Source organism: Xyrauchen texanus, chromosome 30 (genome assembly GCF_025860055.1).
Source record: "Xyrauchen texanus isolate HMW12.3.18 chromosome 30, RBS_HiC_50CHRs, whole genome shotgun sequence".
Taxonomy (NCBI): Eukaryota; Metazoa; Chordata; class Actinopteri; order Cypriniformes; family Catostomidae; genus Xyrauchen; species Xyrauchen texanus.
This window is the reverse complement of record NC_068305.1, coordinates 36034173-36056965: the sequence shown is the minus strand read 5'-3', so window position 1 is coordinate 36056965 and position 22793 is coordinate 36034173. Positions and strand designations below refer to the sequence as shown.

Below are 22793 nucleotides of genomic sequence, written 5' to 3'. Positions count from 1 at the left end.
GATTTGATATGAATATGTTTCAAAGTGGGCTCACATTGACTGATCCAATATTAGTTTGTTTATACTTGATATGTAAAAAAATAATAAAATAAATAAAATACCAAATTTTCTTCTTCGAAGTAGATATTTTGAGTAATCATCATCTTAATTTGTTACTCAAAAAAGCATCTGTCTCAAAATTATTTGCATTACTTCACAAATTGTATCTACACAATATCACTTTAATCCCCCTTGGGGCCTTTTAGTTGTGAGGTAAAAGGCTCTCTCGCCACCTTTATACTAAAACTGAATTTTAATCGAAACAACCTTCCGTTATTATTTATTTTCACACAAATGATGTTGCTTCATCAATATTCAATAAAAATAAATAACCAACATTTTGACAGTGATACATTTTGTGACCAGAAAAAAGCTAAATGTCCTTAAGGGTTGCCTTTAACAACGGACTACCATACTAATATTAATGGTGCATCAGAACAGGTAATGTCTGCTCTTTCTTTTTACTGGCATTTACAGTATATCACTGAGATCATCTATATTGGTAAAAGGCAATATTATTCAATAAATAAATAATAATAATAAAATAAAAAATAAAAAATAAATATATATATATATATATATATATATATATATATATATATATATAGCCTATATATGTGTGTGTGTGTGTGTGTGTGTACACAAGCAATACCCATTATCCAAATACTGTATATGTGTCATGTAAAGTGGGTCGTCTGTGTTTCTAGAGTCGAACCATAAAATGCGGAAGGCTAAAGAAACATCACGTGACCCCGAGTGAAGAAACCAGCAGAGGACTCGGAGATCCGCTCGTGAAAATCCAGGTAAACAGAATAACGAAAGTTCCCATCAAAGTTAAAGACAGAACCGTATGCCCTCATTTCACAGTGCAAGTTTAACAACTTATAATAATAATAATGATAATAATAATGATTTTTGTACAGGAAGTCGCGCTGCAGCTGATTCTGAAGTTCATTCACTTGTCAAAGATTCTTTGACAGCCGCGTTATTGATCCATTAGTTTGAAACAAACACACAGATTTGTATTTATAATTAGTTTGTGGTGGTGAGTAGCCTACCAGCAAAGTAAAATAACTGATTTTATTATTGAATGTGTTTGTCAGTTTGACGCAGTTTAGTTTCCGCATTGTTTCAGCGGGTGCGTTTGAACTGCCAACATTTCTAGTCTGTTGAGAAAGATTTAGTTTACTAACTAACGAACTTGTTTGCCCAAGCTAGTCTACCTACTACGAAATAGCCTACGAAAGCTAGTCCACTAACTGTTGAACTAGTCTACCAAAGCCAGAGTACTTAATTGCACTAGTCTATAAGACTTGTCATACCATACAATAGTCTACGAAATCTAATGTATTAACTTTTTTTTTTCCAAAGCAAGACATAACAAAACATTAAACATTTGCAATGGTAAATATAATAAACACAATGAATCACGAGGGTTACGGTAAATGAAATTTTAAATGAACTAAAGCATATTATATTAACTTTTAAATCGTACACACTGATCTATATAAAACTGGATTGCTCATAGGATTCTAAACTGCCAGCAGTAGCTTCACTGTTGTGACGTCATGAGCAATCCAGTTGTATATAGATCAGTGGTTATACTCCATGAAAGAATCTTTCAAGCAACTGGATTATTTGAATTCTTTAAATAATTCAAATATTGATCAACATCTTTTTTTAAATAAAAAAGAAGGTATTTTCTTTGAAAATGTACACTTATGAATGTAAAATTGAGTAGTAGTAGAATGTAAAGGAGTAGTAATAAAATAATTATAAACTTTACATGGGAATAATGTATTAACTAATAGACCTGACAGACTGTGATGACGCGTTTCCACCTTATTTAACAGCAATAATCTGGCAAACGTTTTTACAATATCATTGTTTTTAAACATTGAGTGTACGTTTATAACATTATACTTTGTGTTATATTACTATGGAATTAGTAAAAAAAAAAAAATGGATTACCACAGCTGCAAGTTTTTTTCCTATACAGCTGTTGATAGAGTGACAGAAAATGTGGCATTTTCGTAACGCAATAGTGGATTTTTTTTATTTGCTGTTGGAGCAAATGGGTAAGTGAAAATAATATTTGCTGTGTCTCCATTCACCGCTGTCGAAGTTTACCCAGCAATATTTTACTTCCACGTTCCAAAACCCGGATGGTGGAAAAGGTCTATTGCTGCCTTTGTGTGCTATCGGGATTATCCTACTTCCCACTTCTGAAGTGGTAATTACAAGTATGTCGTGTATGTGCTTTGTTGTTGTAAAGAACAGGAAACATGGACGATGCCAGGATTTCATTCATATTTCTTGAGGAACTTTTATTCTGACACCATTATACATATCACTCAGCTTGTTGACGATAATGGAATTTTGGTTAAATACAAGCTATTTTCACTGTGTGAAAATGTACAACATGCATAGAATGGTTGCGGATATACATAAATGGATATGACCAAAACGGCAAACACTTACAATTAGCTGTATTTTGAAAAATTTACAAAACCTGTAATTTAATACAGAAACTATACTCTCCTCTGCCATGTTGAAAGTTTAGGACTCCTCCCATCTCGGCAACTCTGGTATCTTCTAGAATTCCGAGTTTCCCAATTGAACTTTTGACTTCGCTGGGTCATTCATGTGCTCGAAACTCATAATTAAGATTTTTCCAAGTCCACTTGAAGGGCACTAACTAATAATCTAGTCATCTAAAGCTAGTTTACAAACTATTGAACTGTTCTACCAAAGCTAGACTAAATTGAACAAGTCTGCTTAAGCTTGTTTGACTAAACTAGCCTATGAATGCTAGTGTATTAAGTAATGATCTAGTCTTCAAAAGCTATCTTACTAACTATTGAACTAGTCTGCCAAAGATAGACTAACCTGAAAGTCTATGAAAGGTTGTTTAACTAAACTAGTTTATGAAAGCTAATGTACTATCTAGTGCTCAAGTCTCAAAATCTTTGAAAGCTAGCTTACTATTGAATTAGTTTACCAAAGCTAGACTAAATTGAACATCTATGAATGCTTGTTTAACTAAACTAGTCTTCGAAAGCTAAAGATTTAATGAATGATCTAGTCTTAGAAAGCAAGTGTACTAACTACTGAACTAGACTACCAAAGCTAGACTAAATTGAAAGTCTATGAAAGCTTGTTTAACTAAACTAGTCTACAAAAGCTAACTTTTTAGTCTAGACTACCAAAGCTAGACTAAATTGAACTAGTCTATGAAAGCTTGTTTAACTAAACTAGTCCATAAAAGCTAATGTATTAACTAGTTCTCAAGTCTTCAAAAGATTGCTTACTAACTATTGAACTAGTCTACCAAAGTTTGTTTAACTAAACTTGTCTACGAAAGCTAATGTATTAACTAATGATCTAGTCTTCGAAAGCTAGCTTACTAAATATTGAACTAGTCTGCCAAAGCTAGACTAACCTGAATGTCTACAAAAGCGTGTTTAACTAAACTAGTCTATGAAAGCTAATATATTAACTAATGATCTAGTCTTTGACTGCTAGCTTACTAAATTTGAACTAGTCTACCAAAGCTAGACTAAATTGAACTAGCTTTTTTATCTAAGCTAGTATATTAACAATTTAACTAGTTTTCGGAAGCTTGTATAATATATATATTAAACATAGATAAATGCCTTTCGACTATTTATCATTAGTGGAAATATTAAGAGAGATTTCAAAGTTCAGCCATGTTGAACATACTGTATAAACATAAATGACAAACTTGACTGTGTTTCATGATCTTAAAAACATTTTCTGATCGAAACCCTTGTGCATAATGCTTGACATTAGTTTTGTAGTAGACTCAATAATAAATTGTGCTTACAGATGAGTTTGACTAGACAGCTGTAATCTTTCTAGGTTTGGTGACTTATTCTGTGAAGATCTGAAGAGGACCCCATCATGTCTGGATCAAGTCAGGTTGATGCAAATGTGCTGGCACAGACTATAAGCTCAAACATCCAGAGAATAACACAGCTAAGTGAGTAAATTAACCGTGTCACTCCTTATCTATGTGATGCGTTTCCTACTATTTACAGTACAATAAAACTTAGGTCAAAGTGTGAGTTTGAATCACTGATGTGACCAACATACTTTCATGAGTTTCACAACAAATATGAAAAAACTGAATCAATTGCTTAATCAAGCTTTGTCTTTCCATATCAGCGTTGATTTATGTGTTGAGTTCTGGAACTTCACATCAGTAAAGTTCGGTCCATTTTGGCCTTAAGCCCAAGCTAAAAACCAGAAGGTTAATTGTTTAAACCCTGCAAGGAATGAGATTTTTCACTATTGTGGCCTTGAGCAAAGCGCTTGAACTTAAGAGGGATTGTCCCTGTAATAAGTGTGTTAGTCGTCACTTTGTATAAAATTGTCTGCTAAATTACTATTTATTACATCACGTCTAGTCTTGGGTTGGGTTGATTCATTTCCGTGTTTCTAATGTCAAAACTCTCTTCAGTTTTCTTGAGCAGTTCGAAAGCTCATTCAAATGTTGGTTTGCATATTAATGTTTCTCTATTATTTAATGCTACATTTACAAACAACAACATTGAAAATAAAGTGCGAAGTAAAATCAGTATTGAAGTAGATGGGTATGTTAAACCATAATACATACACATACATTTTACACAAACCAATAAAGCTTTTTAGTACTTTATTTAAGACACATTTCCCTAGTGGCAAAGGTTTTTGTTTAGTGGACTAGGAAACATTTAGATTTACATTTATGCATTTGGCAGATGCTTTTATCCAAAGTGACTTACAGTGCACTTATTACAGGGACAATCCGCCCAGAGCAACCTGGAGTTAAGTGCCTTGCTCAAGGACACAATGGTGGTGGCTGTGGGGATTGAACCAGTGACCTTCTGATTAACAGTTATGTGCTTTAGCCCACTACGCCACCACCACATCACACAAGGAAACAAATCCCAACCTAACGAATATATTTATTTACATCAACCTAAAACTCATGGGGGTATTTAAAGTGAATATTTGCCCAGTGTTTGTTTGTTATAGGTCACTATTCTTTTGGTTTCTCCAGCTAATACAATCCAGCAAACGATAAACCACCTTGGAACAGCACAAGATTCGACTGACCTGCGACAGAGATTGTGAGTCGACCATAAGCATCCATTTCAGTGTCAATAAAGACACTTTAATTTATCACACATTATACAGTATGTTTATTATAATTGTTCATAACTGAAATTAAATAATTATAAACAATATCTTAGTTCTCACAATAAATAAAAAATACCTACATTTTAAACTCTTGATTTTTTCAATTGTCCAGACATTGACGGTTTGCAGCAAGTAAATGCCAATATATATTTTTTGTCTTTGTCTATATATTCAGACAACAGAATCAGCAGCATGTCAATAATCTTGCTAAAGAGACCGATAGGTTGATGAAAGAGTTCAGCTCTTTACCTGTGACCACAGAGCAGGTACAGCATTCTCACAGTCCCTCCATATTATCTCAGTCATTTAACACTTTAAAGGGCTAGTTCATCCAAAAATTAATTTTCTCTCATAATTTACTCACCCCTATGCCATCCCAGTTGTGTAAGACTTTCTTTCTTCTGCTGAACACAAATGAAGATTTTTAGCTCTGTAGGTCCACACAATGCATGTGAATGGTGACCAGTTATGTAAAGCTCTAAAAAGCATATAAAGGCAGCATAAAAGTAATCCATAAGACTCCAGTGGTTAAATCTATATCATCTGAAGCAATCCAATACATTTTTTGGGTGAGAATAGACCAAAATGTAACTCCTTTTTCACTTTAGCTCTTACCATTGCAATCTTTACAATCATTATTTCAAGCTCGATTACACTTCCTAGTTCTTGGCGCATGCGCAGAGTGATAGATGGCGCTAGGAAGTGAAATCGAGCTTGAGATCATGATCAGCAAGGAGACTGCTGATCTCAAGATTTATAGTGAAAAAGGAAGTTCATCTTACATACTTAGTGAAACATTTGGTCTTTGTTTTCTATGAGCATTTTTACATATTGCCTACTGGATCAACATTCTTACTTTGTTTTTACATTTGAAAGAATTGTTCATCCAAAAAACAAAATATCTCTCATTATGCTACATCTTTATTCTAATGATTTTTACATTGTTCTAAAAATGTTACGACTTTAATCTCATAATGCAACAAATTTCGTAAAAGGCATGTTATGAGATTATTCTCGTAATAATTTATTTCCCACGTCATTTATTTTGACGTGGGACTAAAACAGCATCATACTTTTACACACTTACAGTAGGTCTCATAACAAAAATAAACAAGCTAACTGAAATAAGCATGATGAAGTGCTATATTGTTATTATAGTCACAATATGATGTGGCCTCTCTAGTGCCTTATTGTTTTTATAAAACACTTTTTAAATAATGGCCTCGATGGGAGCTGTTCAGTGATATTCACAGTAGCTCGGTGAACAGGTGTTTTGCCTCATATCTGTTGCTAACATGCAGATTATAACAACATCAGCATCCATTATCCAGGACTGGAACAATACATGTTATACTGTAAATAACAGATGTTTGGTGTAGGGATGAAATCACAAATCACTATAAATGTTTAACTTAAAAGTACTGCTCACTTTCTCAGATGTGTGTATAGTGAGTGACGTTCTTCTGTTTTCACACAGCGACAAAGAAAAATCCAGCGAGAACGTCTAATCAATGAATTCTCCAATGCGCTGGGCGTTTTCCAGAAAGCTCAGCGAGAGGCGGCCAAAAAAGAGAAGGAGTTTGTGGCTCGTGTCCGTGCCAGCTCAAGAATTTCAGTAAGTTATATGTGTACGGTGTAGCCCTTTCAGTTAAAACAATAATACTCATAGATTGGCATTATTTACCTGACTGAGGGTACACCCTAAGATCTAATATCTAAAATATACTGTACAGCACATTCTTAGAACTCATACAGACACTATACTAAAGAAGTACATTTTGAATATCTAAAGTGTAAGTGCCAGTGTCGACAGTGAAATCTATTTGATTGTATTACACATAAATATGACAGAAAGGCCAAAAATGAATAACACTTAAATCAAAATGTATCCAATGCAAGTGGAAAATAGTTAGAGTTGACATTTTCCATTTAAATAAGGTGTTCTACTGGTCAATCTTTGGCCGTTCTGACTAATTATTCTACTGGTCAATCTATGGCCGTTCTGACTATGTGTTCTACTGGTCAATCTATGGCCGTTCTGACTAATTATTCTACTGGTCAATCTATGGCCGTTCTGCCTATGTGTTCTACTGGTCAATCTGTGGTCATTCTGCCTATGTGTTCTACTGGTCAATCTATGGCCATTCTGACTATGTGTTCTACTGGTCAATCTTTGGCCGTTCTGACTAATTATTCTACTGGTCAATCTATGGCCGTTCTGACTATGTGTTCTACTGGTCAATCTGTGGTCATTTTGCCTATGTGTTCTACTGGTCAATCTATGGCCATTCTGACTATGTGTTCTACTGGTCAATCTGTGGTCATTCTGACTATGTGTTCTACTGGTCAATCTTTGGCCGTTCTGACTAATTATTCTACTGGTCAATCTATGGCCGTTCTGACTATGTGTTCTACTGGTCAATCTGTGGTCATTCTGCCTATGTGTTCTACTGGTCAATCTATGGCCATTCTGACTATGTGTTCTACTGGCCAATCTATGGCCGTTCTGTCTAATTATTCTACTGGTCAATCTATGGCCGTTCTGCCTATGTGTTCTACTGGTCAATCTATGGCCGTTCTGACTATGTGTTCTACTGGTCAATCTATGGCCGTGCTGCCTATGTGTTCTACTGGTCAATCTATGGCCGTTCTGACTATGTGTTCTACTGGTCAATCTATGGCCGTTCTGCCTATGTGTTCTACTGGTCAATCTATGGCCGTTCTGACTTTGTGTTCTACTGGTCAATCTATGGCCGTTCTGACTATGTGTTCTACTGGTCAATCTATGGCCATTCTGACTATGTGTTCTACTGGTCAATCTATGGCCGTTCTGCCTATGTGTTCTACTGGTCCATCTATGGCCGTTCTGACTATATGTTCTACTGGTCAATCTATGGCCGTTCTGCCTAAGTGGTCTACTGGTCAATCTATGGCCGTTCTGACTATGTGTTTTACTGGTCAATCTATGGCCGTTCTGACTAATTGTTCTACTGGTCAATCTATTGCCGTTCTGACTATGTGTTCTACTGGTAAATCTATGGCCGTTCTGCCTATGTGTTCTACTGGTCAATCTATGGCTGTTCTGACTAAGTGTTCTACTGGTCAATCTATGGCCGTTCTGCCTATGTGTTCTACTGGTCAATCTATGGCCGTTCTGACTATGTGTTCTACTGGTCAATCTATTGCCGTTCTGACTATGTGTTCTACTGGTCAATCTATGGCCGTTCTGCCTTTGTGTTCTACTGGTCAATCTATGGCCGTTCTGACTAAGTGTTCTACTGGTCAATCTATGGCCGTTCTGACTAAGTGATCTACTGGTCAATCTATGGCCGTTCTGACTATGTGTTCTACTGGTCAATCTATTGCCGTTCTGACTATGTGTTCTACTGGTCAATCTATGGCCGTTCTGACTATGTGTTCTACTGGTCAATCTATGGCCGTTCTGACTATGTGTTGTACTGGTCAATCTATGGCCGTTCTGACTAAGTGATCTACTGGTCAGTCTATGGCTGTTCTGACTAAGTGTTCTACTGGTCAATCTATGGCCGTTCTGACTATGTGTTCTACTGGTCAATCTATGGCCGTTCTGACTATGTGTTCTACTGGTCAATCTATGGCCGTTTTGCCTATGTGTTCTACTGGTCAATCTATGGCCGTTTTGCCTATGTGTTCTACTGGTCAATCTATGGCCGTTCTGACTATGTGTTGTACTGGTCAATCTATGGCCGTTTTGCCTATGTGTTCTACTGGTCAATCTATGGCCGTTCTGCCTATGTGTTCTACTGGTCAATCTGTGGTCATTCTGCCTATGTGTTCTACTGGTCAATCTATGGCCATTCTGACTATGTGTTCTACTGGTCAATCTTTGGCCGTTCTGACTAATTATTCTACTGGTCAATCTATGGCCGTTCTGACTATGTGTTCTACTGGTCAATCTATGGCCGTTCTGCCTATGTGTTCTACTGGTCAGTCTGTGGTCATTTTGCCTATGTGTTCTACTGGTCAATCTATGGCCATTCTGACTATGTGTTCTACTGGTCAATCTGTGGTCATTCTGACTATGTGTTCTACTGGTCAATCTTTGGCCGTTCTGACTAATTATTCTACTGGTCAATCTATGGCCGTTCTGACTATGTGTTCTACTGGTCAATCTGTGGTCATTCTGCCTATGTGTTCTACTGGTCAATCTATGGCCATTCTGACTATGTGTTCTACTGGTCAATCTATGGCCGTTCTGTCTAATTATTCTACTGGTCAATCTATGGCCATTCTGCCTATGTGTTCTACTGGTCAATCTATGGCCGTTCTGACTATGTGTTCTACTGGTCAATCTATGGCCGTGCTGCCTATGTGTTCTACTGGTCAATCTATGGCCGTTCTGACTATGTGTTCTACTGGTCAATCTATGGCCGTTCTGCCTATGTGTTCTACTGGTCAATCTATGGCCGTTCTGACTTTGTGTTCTACTGATCAATCTATGGCCGTTCTGACTATGTGTTCTACTGGTCAATCTATGGCCGTTCTGACTATGTGTTCTACTGGTCAATCTATGGCCGTTCTGCCTATGTGTTCTACTGGTCCATCTATGGCCGTTCTGACTATATGTTCTACTGGTCAATCTATGGCCGTTCTGCCTAAGTGGTCTACTGGTCAATCTATGGCCGTTCTGACTATGTGTTTTACTGGTCAATCTATGGCCGTTCTGACTAATTGTTCTACTGGTCAATCTATTGCCGTTCTGACTATGTGTTCTACTGGTCAATCTATGGCCGTTCTGCCTATGTGTTCTACTGGTCAATCTATGGCTGTTCTGACTAAGTGTTCTACTGGTCAATCTATGGCCGTTCTGCCTATGTGTTCTACTGGTCAGTCTATGGCCGTTCTGACTATGTGTTCTACTGGTCAATCTATTGCCGTTCTGACTATGTGTTCTACTGGTCAATCTATGGCCGTTCTGCCTTTGTGTTCTACTGGTCAATCTATGGCTGTTCTGACTAAGTGTTCTACTGGTCAATCTATGGCCGTTCTGACTAAGTGATCTACTGGTCAATCTATGGCCGTTCTGACTATGTGTTCTACTGGTCAATCTATTGCCGTTCTGACTATGTGTTCTACTGGTCAATCTATGGCCGTTCTGACTATGTGTTCTACTGGTCAATCTATGGCCGTTCTGACTATGTGTTGTACTGGTCAATCTATAGCCGTTCTGACTATGTGTTCTACTGGTCAATCTATGGCCGTTCTGACTATGTGTTCTACTGGTCAATCTATGGCCGTTTTGCCTATGTGTTCTACTGGTCAATCTATGGCCGTTTTGCCTATGTGTTCTACTGGTCAATCTATGGCCGTTCTGACTATGTGTTGTACTGGTCAATCTATGGCCGTTTTGCCTATGTGTTCTACTGGTCAATCTATGGCCGTTTTGCCTATGTGTTCTACTGGTCAATCTATGGCCGTTCTGACTATGTGTTCTACTGGTCAATGTATGGCTGTTCTGACTATGTGTTCTACTGGTCAATCTATGGCCGTTCTGACTAAGTGATCTACTGGTCAATCTATGGCTGTTCTGACTAAGTGTTCTACTGGTCAATCTATTACCGTTCTGACTATGTGTTCTACTGGTCAATCTATGGCCGTTCTGACTAAGTGATCTACTGGTCAATCTATGGCCATTCTGACTATGTGTTCTACTGGTCAATCTATGGCCGTTTTGCCTATATGTTCTACTGGTCAATCTATGGCCGTTCTGCCTATGTGTTCCACTGGTCAATCTATGGCCGTTCTGACTATGTGTTCTACTGGTCAATCTATGGCCGTTCTGACTAAGTGATCTACTGGTCAATCTATTGCCGTTCTGACTAAGTGATCTACTGGTCAATCTATGGCCGTTCTGACTATGTGTTCTACTGGTCAATCTATGGCCGTTTTGCCTATATGTTCTACTGGTCAATCTATGGCCGTTCTGCCTATGTGTTCCACTGGTCAATCTATGGCCGTTCTGACTGTGTGTTCTACTGGTCAATCTATGGCCGTTCTGACTATGTGTTCTACTGGTCAATCTATTGCCGTTCTGACTATGTGTTCTACTGGTCAATCTATGGCCGTTCTGACTATGTGTTCTACTGGTCAATCTATGGCCGTTCTGACTGTGTGTATTTTTGTGGCTTAACATTGATAATGTAAATAGGTTTAATAGGTTGAACCCTATTAAAATGCGAGAGCATGAACACATTTCTGTACACATTTGTAGACATATTCCTCAGTTTTTTCCTTTAATTTCAAGAAAGCGTGTCAGATGTTTAATTTCTTGCGTTACTATTCCATACTGCAAATTATACATTGCTTACAGTTTGACAAGCATGTTAACATAGTGCATTCTGGTTTACACTAATAGTTAAATACTCTTTTTATCCACAGAGTGGCGCTACAGATGACTTTGGAGGAATCATTACACCTTTAGCAAGGTTAGACACTTAAGTGTTAATGTAACACCTTTAATTGCTATTCAAGTGTATTAATCTGAAATCCAACAGTGTCGGGGTATTAATAGGTTTCTTCAACTTTAGACATTTAATGTCACAGGGGTTGATTTTTATTAAAACTAACAGATTAAATGTTTTATCCTATTCCCAGACCCATGGTAGGCCAAATTACTTGTTGAATTTTTTTTTTTAAAGTCCCTTTAAATAAATAAATAAATGTAACTTTATTTCATTTTAGCACTAGTTTGGATCCATTTTCATTTTAGCATTATCTTTAAGTTTTTTGTTGTTGTTGTTGTTTAAGAAATTTTCTGGGTTATAGTTAACAACATGTCACTCAGTGGCAGTGGGTGTCACCTTTCAATGTAGGACGTCCTCCTTCCATAATGACTTTAAAAAAATCAACACCTAAGCGGATGTTACAGTCGTTTGTAGCATTTATTTCTTCAGTATTTTCTTAATGAGTTAAAACTTAAAATTAAGTGATTTTCAACATTTTGTTTGCCAACTTCATCTGCACAAATTAACAAGAAATCTCTTATTGTAAGAAGCACATCCATAGTAACAAACGCATGTTAACTAATTTACCTGAAAGTCAGAAGAAATCGATTTTGAAACGTGACGACCACTGTAGTGGTCAATATCCATAACCCTGAAAATAAAAAAGAAAAGACACGAAGCTCATGCTCGAATGAAAAACACACCCAAAGATAATGTGAAAATAATAAATTAATGCAAACTAATGCAAAAATGAAATTAAAGAGACATTTATTGATTTATTTAGTGATTCATTTAATTCTTTAGTAGTTTTTTAACAATTTCACTATGTTTTATTTAAATACCTTTTGTGATTATTTAAGTTTGAGTAATTTGGTCAGACTTTTAATATTAAAATATGAAACATTATAAAATAGAAATTATTGCATTGGAAACTATGATAATCTAAACAAAGAGTGAAATAAACAAACCATTTCAGTATATATTGTGTAAAAGTGATTTCTATCCATTTAAAAAAGATTTTTTACAGCTGTCCCAAAGTTGTGGCATCATTTCCACTACACAAAACTTTTTGCCCCTAATATTTTTTTGTTCGTTTTTTGTTTACTTGTTAACCAAGTGGACAAAAGTGTCAGTGAAGAGCATGCCTGAGATGAAATATGAGACAAAGAAAAAGACAATTCGAGGTCAATATCACTTTTGAGCAGAGTATTTGTATTGGGTGGCATTTTCAAGTTGTAATTTTATCCAATTGTTTAAAATTTGAGAAGATATTATTTAATTGGCCCTCATTCATAAAAAACATGAGCAGAACGAATTTTATGTAAATTTTCTGATTTATGAATTTTTCATATTTTCAAAATATATATATGAGTCCAGCCGGGGTGGTCCTACACACTGCGTACAGCTTTTAAATCTGTAATATATTAGAGTGTTTCGGTCAAAGACCTTCTTCAGTCATTCTATCAATTTCTTTGAAGATTATTCCTGTTGCAAGGCAAGTACAGTCTTGCATTTACTAGAGAAGTTTCTCCAACGATGCTGGCGATGAGAAGGACATCCTCCTGTCAGCATGAACTGAACATGTTTTACACTAAAGCTTCGTGTTAAATACGTTTTATTGACCTCTTGGACTTGTTAATTCACTAAAGAACCTCTGATGAAAGCAAAGATGACTGTAAGTTCCTAACTTTATTTTTAGATGCGAGTGTTTGCTAAATCAATATTTTTCGATGTGAATATTACAAACTTTTATTACTGTTCGCATATATGTTAAAATCTTATCAGCTCTCATTTACTAGTGAGTCTGAATCCTTCCTTATATGACATTTTCATGGCCGTGGATTATGATAATTTTTAATGAATGTGCACACACTCTCTATTTACGAACATTTGGAATTCACTTACATACACAAGTTGTACTAACAGATCTGGGGATTAGAAAGCGTTGGTGAATCCGGTAGGACGTTTTCGGGAATCTCCATTTTATGCTGAAATAACTCCAATTTCTTTCATATATTTATGAAATGTTCATGAATTAGCCCCATTGTGTGTATTTAGGATACAAAATTTGTTTAGCTATGAAAGTAGCCTTGGCAAGGCAAAAAAAGTGACCAAAAGTTTACAAATTTCACCATTCCACCATGGAATTCTATTAAACACGATACATAATTTGTGATGTGCTGAAAATTACTCTCTGGTGGGAATTTCTTGACTTTCAAAAAGACAGAAATTACGTAAATCTCTGTTGTTGGTTGACTAATAAAAAATACATTTGATTGTGAAAAATTATTTAACATTTTAACTTTTAACATATCTAGAAATCCACAGTGCTAAAAGTGGCCGAAGTAGAAGAAACCTAATATGACATGACTAGATTAAAAATTTTGCTCTTAAAAATGCAATATTTCGGAGCCATGTCACAGCTGTATCACGTGTGTTGTGCTCCTCCTTTAATGTATTTGTAGGTCTGGAACCACTGTTTGACTTTGGCCATTCACTTTCCACCATCTATCCTGTCACATATAGACATAAAAGGCCAAAAATAAAATGTGTGTGTTTGTGTATTTCCAGTGAAAGTCAAATTCATTCTCAGTCCTTTGTGGAGAACATCACAGAAGAAGATCTGCAGCTCATTCAGGAGAGAGAATCAGCAATCAGACAACTGGAGGTGAGACTCATTTAAATCTGAGACACCACAGAACTGATTTAGCCAGCAGTTGCTACATGCATCATTTGAACCAAAATTTGCTTTTGCTTCATCAGTTTCAGTCTTTTAAAAATTGCACTCCATATTTTTGTCCTAATTAAAAAACACATTACACAAGAAGAGATGAAGACTCCAGCCATATCAGTAGCCTCTCTTGTACTCTTTTTCTTTTTCAGTCGGACATCACAGACATTAATGTAATCTTCAAAGACTTGGGCATGATGGTGCATGAACAGGGAGACATGATTGGTAAGATCTGAGAGAAATATATGATTGAAAGAGTCTTAATGTACACTGCAGTCCTGCACGCTTGAAATTCTTAGAAGTGGGTGGTACAGATGGTATGGAAAATGTTTTCCTCCTAAGCACCTGTTTCTGCCTATTTACAGCCTGCCGTCTACGTTTTATTAAATTAACTTAAAGGGATAGTTTGACTAAAATGAACCTTTTCTCATCATTTACTTACCCTCATGCCATCCCAGATGTGTATGACTTTCTTTCATCTGCTTAACACAAACAAAGATTTTTAGATTAATATCTAAACTCTGTAGGTCCATAACGTGCAAGTGAATTGTGATCAGACCTTTGTATCTCCAAAAAACACATAACGGTAACATAAAAGTAATATATATGACTGCAGTGTATAAATCCATATCTTCAGAAGCGATAAGATAGGTGTGGGTGAGAAACAGATAAAAAAGTCATTTTTTACTCTAAATCTCCAATTTAACTTTCACTTCCAGATGTAAAAGTGAATATGAAAGTTGAGATTTAGAGTAAAAAAACGATAAAAATGTGTATCTGTTTCTCACCCACACCTATTATATCACTTCTAAAGACATTAATTTAAGCACTGGAGTTTAAGGATTACTTTTATGTTTCCTTTATGTGATTTTTGGAGCTACAAAGTTCTGATCACCATTCATTTGCATTGTCTGGACCTAGACAATGAGACGTTTTTCTTAAAATCTTTGTTTGTGTTCAGTAGAAGAAAGAATGCAATACACATCTGGGATGGCATGAAGGTGAGTAAATTATTTTTGGGTGAACTATCCCTTTGAAGCACCTGAAGAATCAATAAAAAGCTATAAGATTGTCAAAGGTAAACAATGTGCATTGAACTACACAAAGGGATAAAATAGTGTTTATTAAATCGGGTTTTAAAGTATATAGTGTTAAAAGCATGCAATGTCTAATCTTTGCGCATACGGTATCTGAGGCTGAGACAAAAGTTAGTTAGACCTTTTAGTTTTAATTAGGGAAATATTTAAAGGTTTAAGGTCTTCTTTATAAATGACACCATAAATTTAACATTTCAACTTTTATTATAAAGTGTATAATATTCTGATGTTTCATCAAAGAATGGCCCAATACGTATCCACAAATGTCTAGGCTATGCCCTGATTATTTACTGACCCTAGAACTGCCCCTGTCCACATGGTTTTCTAAGCATTTCGATTTTGTCCCCTTGAGTCTTTAGTGTATGTTTAGTGGTGAAACCCATAGACAGAAAAGTGCAATTAAAGGTGTAAAAGGCAAAAGCAGATCGTGATAATGAAGACCCGTGAGGTTTCACACACTAAACCTCAGTGGGATTGTTTGTTCATACGCTAAACTTTTAATGACCAGATATCAGCTATTATTACAAACTTTTGTTGTTTATGTGGGTGTTCCTATTTCATACAAATAACACAAGTTTGCATCATTGTCTTGTGCTGTCCTTCAAAACTTTGAATGTTTGCCTAAAGAGGTATATCTGAGTGAATGATATGAGATTGCAGAGGAAACTAAATATTGTCCAGGATTATCATGTTTTATTTATAAGCAACATTTTAAATAAAGAAAAAGAAATGAGTTGCATAGTTGATGTTTTGCATAGTTGGAGGAAGAAGTCAAATCTCTGTGTTCATCTGTGAAAGGTTTTTACTCTTTTTATGTCTGTCCCGTTTGCAGACAGTATAGAGGCCAATGTAGAAAATGCAGAGGTCTATGTGCAGTCTGGCACACAGCAGCTGTCCAGAGCAGCAGACTCCCAGGTACAGCTCTCATTCATTAATAATGACTAATGACTTTCAGATGGTAAAAACTGACACCTAAAGCTGGCGTCACACTAGCCGACTCCAAGCAACTGGATTTTGTCCGAGGCTGTCACACTTACCGACTGTTTTGCGGAGATCTCGCACAGCTTGCCGTAGAATGTGTATGTCCATATGTAGCTTTCAATGAGTAAAGGATTTATCCTCAACAAGAACAGATTGTTCTGCCTCTCATTTTATTATTCCTTTTAGTGTAAGAGAGCCCCAGTAAAAATGCTTAGTGACAGAATCACTATGGATTGCAGTCCGCGTTTGTGAAGATATGAGGCTGTGCGTGCGAATGCTAATGAAAACTTTCAGATCAGCATGAGGCCTTGTCACTTCTTCAGTAAAAGAAAGATTTTTTCTAACAAGTTAGATCTGTTTTTCCAGTTGTCAGAGCCAATAACTCAGCAGGGAGTCTAGATGGTCACGGGATTAACGACTTCCCGCTGGCAGACTGTAAAGGGGGTTATAAGGGAAAGGAGGAGGCGAGAACCGGCTTGACAATACAAATAATAGTTTTAATATAAAACTGAACAAAAAGCCACAAACACACACATGACGGACAGAGAGAGACCGTAAACGATCTCTCTCTCTTCGCATCATCTTCTACAGTCTGCCTTTATCCCTCTCGGGGGCTTAATTAGCCTGATAAGGGACCAGGTGTGTATAATCACGACCCGGCCCCGCCCTCCACACTGTCACACAGACCCTAATGAATGCTCCAACTCCATCCATCTGCCCGGCGACTATGCAAATGAAGCTCACAACTGAAAAAATCATTAGAAAAATCACCTAGTGTGACACCGGCTTAAGCTACATCCGAATGGGCATATGTTTCTACTGTATTGAATGCCAAAAACAGTATGCCAGTGGAGTAGGGTGTCCAAATTCAAAGTATTCATAAAAGAGTAAGCGAAAACACCCAAGGTGGTCTACTATTACTGGCGAGATTCTGAAGTGAGAATAGTTTGGACACTTTACTATTTCATAATGCCTTGGGAGCCGAGGTGACATCATAATCAAAACTCTTAAAATTAAAAATGGCGGAGAATCGTGAGTCGGGCTGCTCTTTTCAACTGTAAGTGCTGTAAATAACAAACAAGAGAGTTTAAGTTGTGATTGTTTAAGAAATCAAGAGTAGATTCATTTAGCGGTTGGTACATTGTGATATATTTGCATCACGGGACAATTCCCACGTTTCCAGATGAAGTATGTCCGGAACTTATTCACTCACTCACATACCAACATAACATACTTTTTCTGGCCGGGAAGTACTGTCTTTACCAAATGCAGTGCATATTTGGACAATACGCAATTTTGACCACAGCCCTAATCTTCATTCTGGACTATGGTATAGTTAAATAAGTTCACCCAAAAAAATACAATTCTGTAATCATTTATTCAACCTCATGTCATTCCAAAGCCATAGAGCTGTCTTTCTTTTAGGGAACACAAAAGGTGAGGTTTTGCAGAACGTCTGTGCTGCTTTTTTCCTTACATTAAAAAAGGGTTGTGATTTATGCAGTCAAGCTCCAAAAAGTACATAATCGCAGCATAAAAGATATTTTAAAGAAGTCCATATGACTTCTTTCCATATCACTTTATTCCAAGTTTTCTAAAAAACAAACGATGTCTCTGTGTGATGAATAATCCAACATTTTAAGTTACAATTTGCTGCTGTAGCTCTCAAATCTTATTGGAATCATTAGAGAATCAATGATGTTTAAAATCACTTGCAGTAACTTGTCTTGAGGCGTCATGTTTGAATGCGCACAAGTATGAAGGAGATTTGACGGAGAATGTTGACTAATTCAACAGACCAAAAAAGTATACAAGTTCGGAACGACATGAGGGTGAGTACATTTTGACTCATTGAATTAATTCTTACACTGATGACTCATTTGGTTCTAATCACTGTAGACGTCATCCCGCAAGAAGATTTGCATCCTCATCGCTGTTCTGGTCGTGCTGGCTGTCATTATTGGTTTGATTATCTGGGCTGCCGTCAGAGGATGAGCCTGCATCTTTTTCATCTAACTTCCTACAATGTTTGTTCGGCAGTGTCTTTAAAGAGTTGTAGAGTTGCTTTCTAAATGCTTTTAAGATATTGCCATCAAAGGAATGTTCCGGGATCAATACAAGTTAAGCTCTTTTGTCCACAGAAAGTAATTTTGACTCGTCCCTTAGTTCGTAAAAACAAAACAAATCACTATGGCTGTTAATTAAGTTAAGTTATTCAAATTAATTGTGGCCAGTGATAGGGCTATGTCCAATTATAAGATAACAAAACAAACAATTTATTGACTGCTAAAGCAACTTTTCATAATGTCTATTCAGTGCTTTACTCATCTTCTAAAGCAATGTCATTTGAACTGTCTTTGTTTGGGGACTTTTTTAGCAAATATTGATATGTGATTATTTGTGATTAACTGATCATGAAATTAATTAAATACATTTTTTTAAATCAATAATCAGCCCTAAAAAAACAAACTTTTTAAAGTAACAGCATGACACTTGCTACGTATTCTGTCATATAACCCAGAACATTCCTTTAAATATGTAGTACATACGGTATATACTGTGTGTGTATATATACTTATATAATCATGACAGCACTTTTCATCCTTTTTATATATACAGACATTCCTGATAAACAAAAAAAAATATTTTAGCAATTTTTTTAGATGATTTTATGCTTTTCAATTTCATTACAAAATTCAATCAAATTGAATTGAGTACTCTTTAACAAAATAAAATGAAATAATGTAATATTTTATTATATGTATATATATATATATATATATATATATATATATATATATATATATTATTATTATTATTATTATTATTATTATTACTTTTTAATTATTTTTTAATTACTCAATTCAATTTGATAGAATTTTATTATGAAATTGTGATGCATAATTCTTAAAACATATCTGATAATCTGTTTAAAATGAATGTTTTTATTTCTGACGTTGCTGCTATAAAGGTGTGTAAGGGCACCTGACTTTCAAACTGCTTGAATAAGAACAAATTTCAAACACTCTTGGAAAAGTTAATATATCAAGTGCAATATAAAAAGGAAAATCTGTTATTATGCACTATATTTCTGTATTGCGGAAAAAACTTGTGTAATATGAAGTAAAATAGCAGATTGAGTTGATTTAAACATTTTAACTTTTATTGATTTTAAATTGAGTCAGTGGGATTATACATATCGATCCGAATCACAAAACATTGAAAATTACTGGATTTTGTACGTATTCTTTTATATGGCTTAGGATGTTTAGATAACAACATAAGTCATATTCTGTTAATCACGGGCCATATAGTTTTATTGTGCTCTGAAGTCTTAATTAAATGATCCTGTGTGTGTTTGAGAGAGTGTATGTATTATAACTGTTAATATCATTGCCATGAACCATGTTTATCCATCTCTGTCTGATATTATTGAGAGTCTGGTAATCTGTAACTTCACCAACTAAAAGACTACATTTAAAGAGTTTAACAATAAATAAAAAGTGTCATCAATGAGAGCTGTGAATAAACTGCCTGCTGGGTTACTTGATAACATGTTATGAGAGAGAACAACCATGAGATGGAGACATTCTCAAATATGCAGTAACTCCAGAAGAGCCTGTGACAGGGAGTTCACTGACTTTAAAAATCTTTGCTAAATGAGTAACAAGCGCATGGAAATGAGCTGCCTAATTTATTATAAAAGCAATATTTGATCTTACAATTTTTTTATGTGTTGTTTTAAAATGCAGCTTTTTTGTTGATTTTTCTTTCCATGATTTATTTGCATTTGTTATGAAATTACAATTATTTTATCAATGCAGGATCTTCTCTTTCTCAAGAGGTCTGTGGCTGCTGTGGGGGAAATAAAAGACAAATACCGTTTTAAATTGTGGCTTAGAGGTGTATGTTTGATTGTTTAGAATATTTAAAGGTATAATTCATTAAAATAATTATATTAGGGTTGCACGATTATGACAAACATCATAATTATGACAACAACAAAAAAATATTATTAATTGTGCAGCTCTAATTTCTGTCATTATTTATTAAAGGGGACCCTAACTTTTTGCTTCTGTAATATGAATTTGTGAAATATCCTAACTTATCTGATCAGATCTTATGTTAAGACTTAATGATAATTTATTTTTTGATTAATTGTGCTGCCCTAATATATGCCATTATTTACCTTATTGGTTTTGTACAACCGGACCCTGGTCCCTAGATATGGATCAGATCTCTTCTTCAGTGTAAGTCTAATGGATTTGTTGTTGCCTGTTTTATCATCCAGAAAAATGTTTAACAAGCCGCTCAATTTGAGGAATCATTCATATCTGTAGCATAAACAGCGCGGGACGACTCATGCACAAAGGTTTGCAGGATGAGTTCAAATTTAGGTAGGGCTAATGCATAGCCTAATATTTAGGGCTGTCAATTAATTTAAATTTACAGTCGAATTATTGGCATCATATGCTGATTAATCGAATGAATTGTAGTTGCATCAGTGTTTACCGAGAAAGGCCCCTAAATAAAAATGATCAAATATATAATGATTAATATATATACTGTATAGAGAGAGCAGCTGGCATAACATGCCAAATAAATAAATATATTTAATCCTTTCGTTCTCAATCACCTTTTTGCCTATGTATTTTTAATCGCTTTCAACTCTTAATGAATCCACAAACAAATAGAGAAAAACTAAGAATGTATTCCTTGATGTATGCATGCCTGAAGCAGCGCGTGAGTTTGAGCTCCACCCCCTCAGGCCTTCACAATTTCCACAGAATCCCTCAACAGGGCAAATTAATGAGCAACTAAACTCAGATTGTTAGATTCATCAGCCAATTCCGGTTGAGGCCTTCTAGCTTGCCTTGTGTGACACAAGCACGCTTTAAGTTATGTATGTAATTCAAGACAAAAAGCATAAGATCAAGCTGTCTGACCAGTCGGCTGTCATCACTGCTGGTATCGCCGTTGAGAAAGAGATCCTTCTGCACGAGATGTTCTGCATGACCGTGTGATTGCTTAATTTATTAAACAGGAAAGGAGGACTGATTTTCACTTCAAGTAAATTGGTATGTAATTTGTGCATTGTTACAGCAACATCGGGAGTTTTCTAAGTGTAAATTAGGCTGCTTGAGCATTCAGTGTTGGACCAAATTTTGAAAAGTAGTGCAGTGTTCATTCAACTCGGATTTTACAACTTCCTACTAGGAAAAGTGCCATGGACTGCATCTTGAAGTCAGAATTACAACTTGGAGGATCGTGCAGAAATTCTTAACACCAATTTCCGGCATGATGTCACACAAACATGTGGACACTCAGGGAGATATACAAAGTAAGTGATAAACATTCACTTACATTCACAAGTTGCATTAGAATGCAATAAAAAAATAAAAAAAAATTTTCTGTATTTTCTACCCAATTTGGCATGCCCAATTCCATGCTCTAGGTCCTCTTGGTGGCATAGTGACTCGCCTCAATCCAAGTGGTGGAGGACGAATCTCAGTTGCCTCCACGTCAGACCATCAATCCGCGCATCTTATCACGTGGCTTGTTGAACGCCTTACTGTACGTTCACACCAGAAGCGGCGAGAGCGTCAAAATTCGAGAGTTGCGACAACGGAAGTTCTAAATGCTTGATCGTCACGTGATTCACGTAGACTTCAGATAGTTCCAGGAAGTGCTTTGGCGGGCATTTCAAACTGTTAGAGTAAAGTGACAGAACTGCGATTTCTGGTAATTAGTAGTCAATAAATGCATTTATTTTATATATTTATGTAACACACCGACATATGTATGTAGCATGAGTATGTTGTTACAGCGATGTTGTTTTTTAAAGATCAAATCAGCTAATATTTGAGGATTAGTGTTCAGCTACCGTTATTTGCCTCAACTTATTTCAGGCTAGGGTTTCTGTTGCCTTTTTATGTTACCTCATGTTCATTGTTTTCACTAATCTCATGGTAACTAATGTCATATTTATGACTTTTCAGATAGTACAGAGACAGGCTGGTGACAGGTGATTTCCAGCTTGCACCGCACAATGGGTCAATGAACTATTAACTATTAGCAGCAGTTACGTAAATGTAAAATTTTGTGAAATGAAGCTTATTGTTTACAATTCTATATATAGTAATATAATTATTTATGTATTATAAATATTATATATCTAATGTATAATTCTTACAATACTTATTCATATACACAATATATTCAGCTTTAAAACAACTTAAGCATACTCGTATATAAACT

At 35.8% G+C, this 22793-nt stretch overlaps 1 protein-coding gene across 1 annotated transcript; it reads left to right on the top strand.

Moving 5' to 3' along the window:
* The first annotated feature begins 773 nt into the window (after window positions 1–773).
* On the top strand, window positions 774–19249 carry stx7l (syntaxin 7-like). Its single transcript, XM_052098961.1, has 10 exons — window positions 774–842; window positions 3922–4042; window positions 5105–5174; window positions 5420–5510; window positions 6722–6859; window positions 11662–11708; window positions 14298–14394; window positions 14610–14682; window positions 16387–16469; window positions 18435–19249. The coding sequence occupies exons 2-10, from the start codon at window positions 3964–3966 to the stop codon at window positions 18528–18530; spliced, it is 774 nt and encodes a 257-aa protein (XP_051954921.1). The 5' UTR covers window positions 774–842; window positions 3922–3963; the 3' UTR covers window positions 18531–19249.
* The last annotated feature ends 3544 nt before the right edge of the window (window positions 19250–22793 follow it).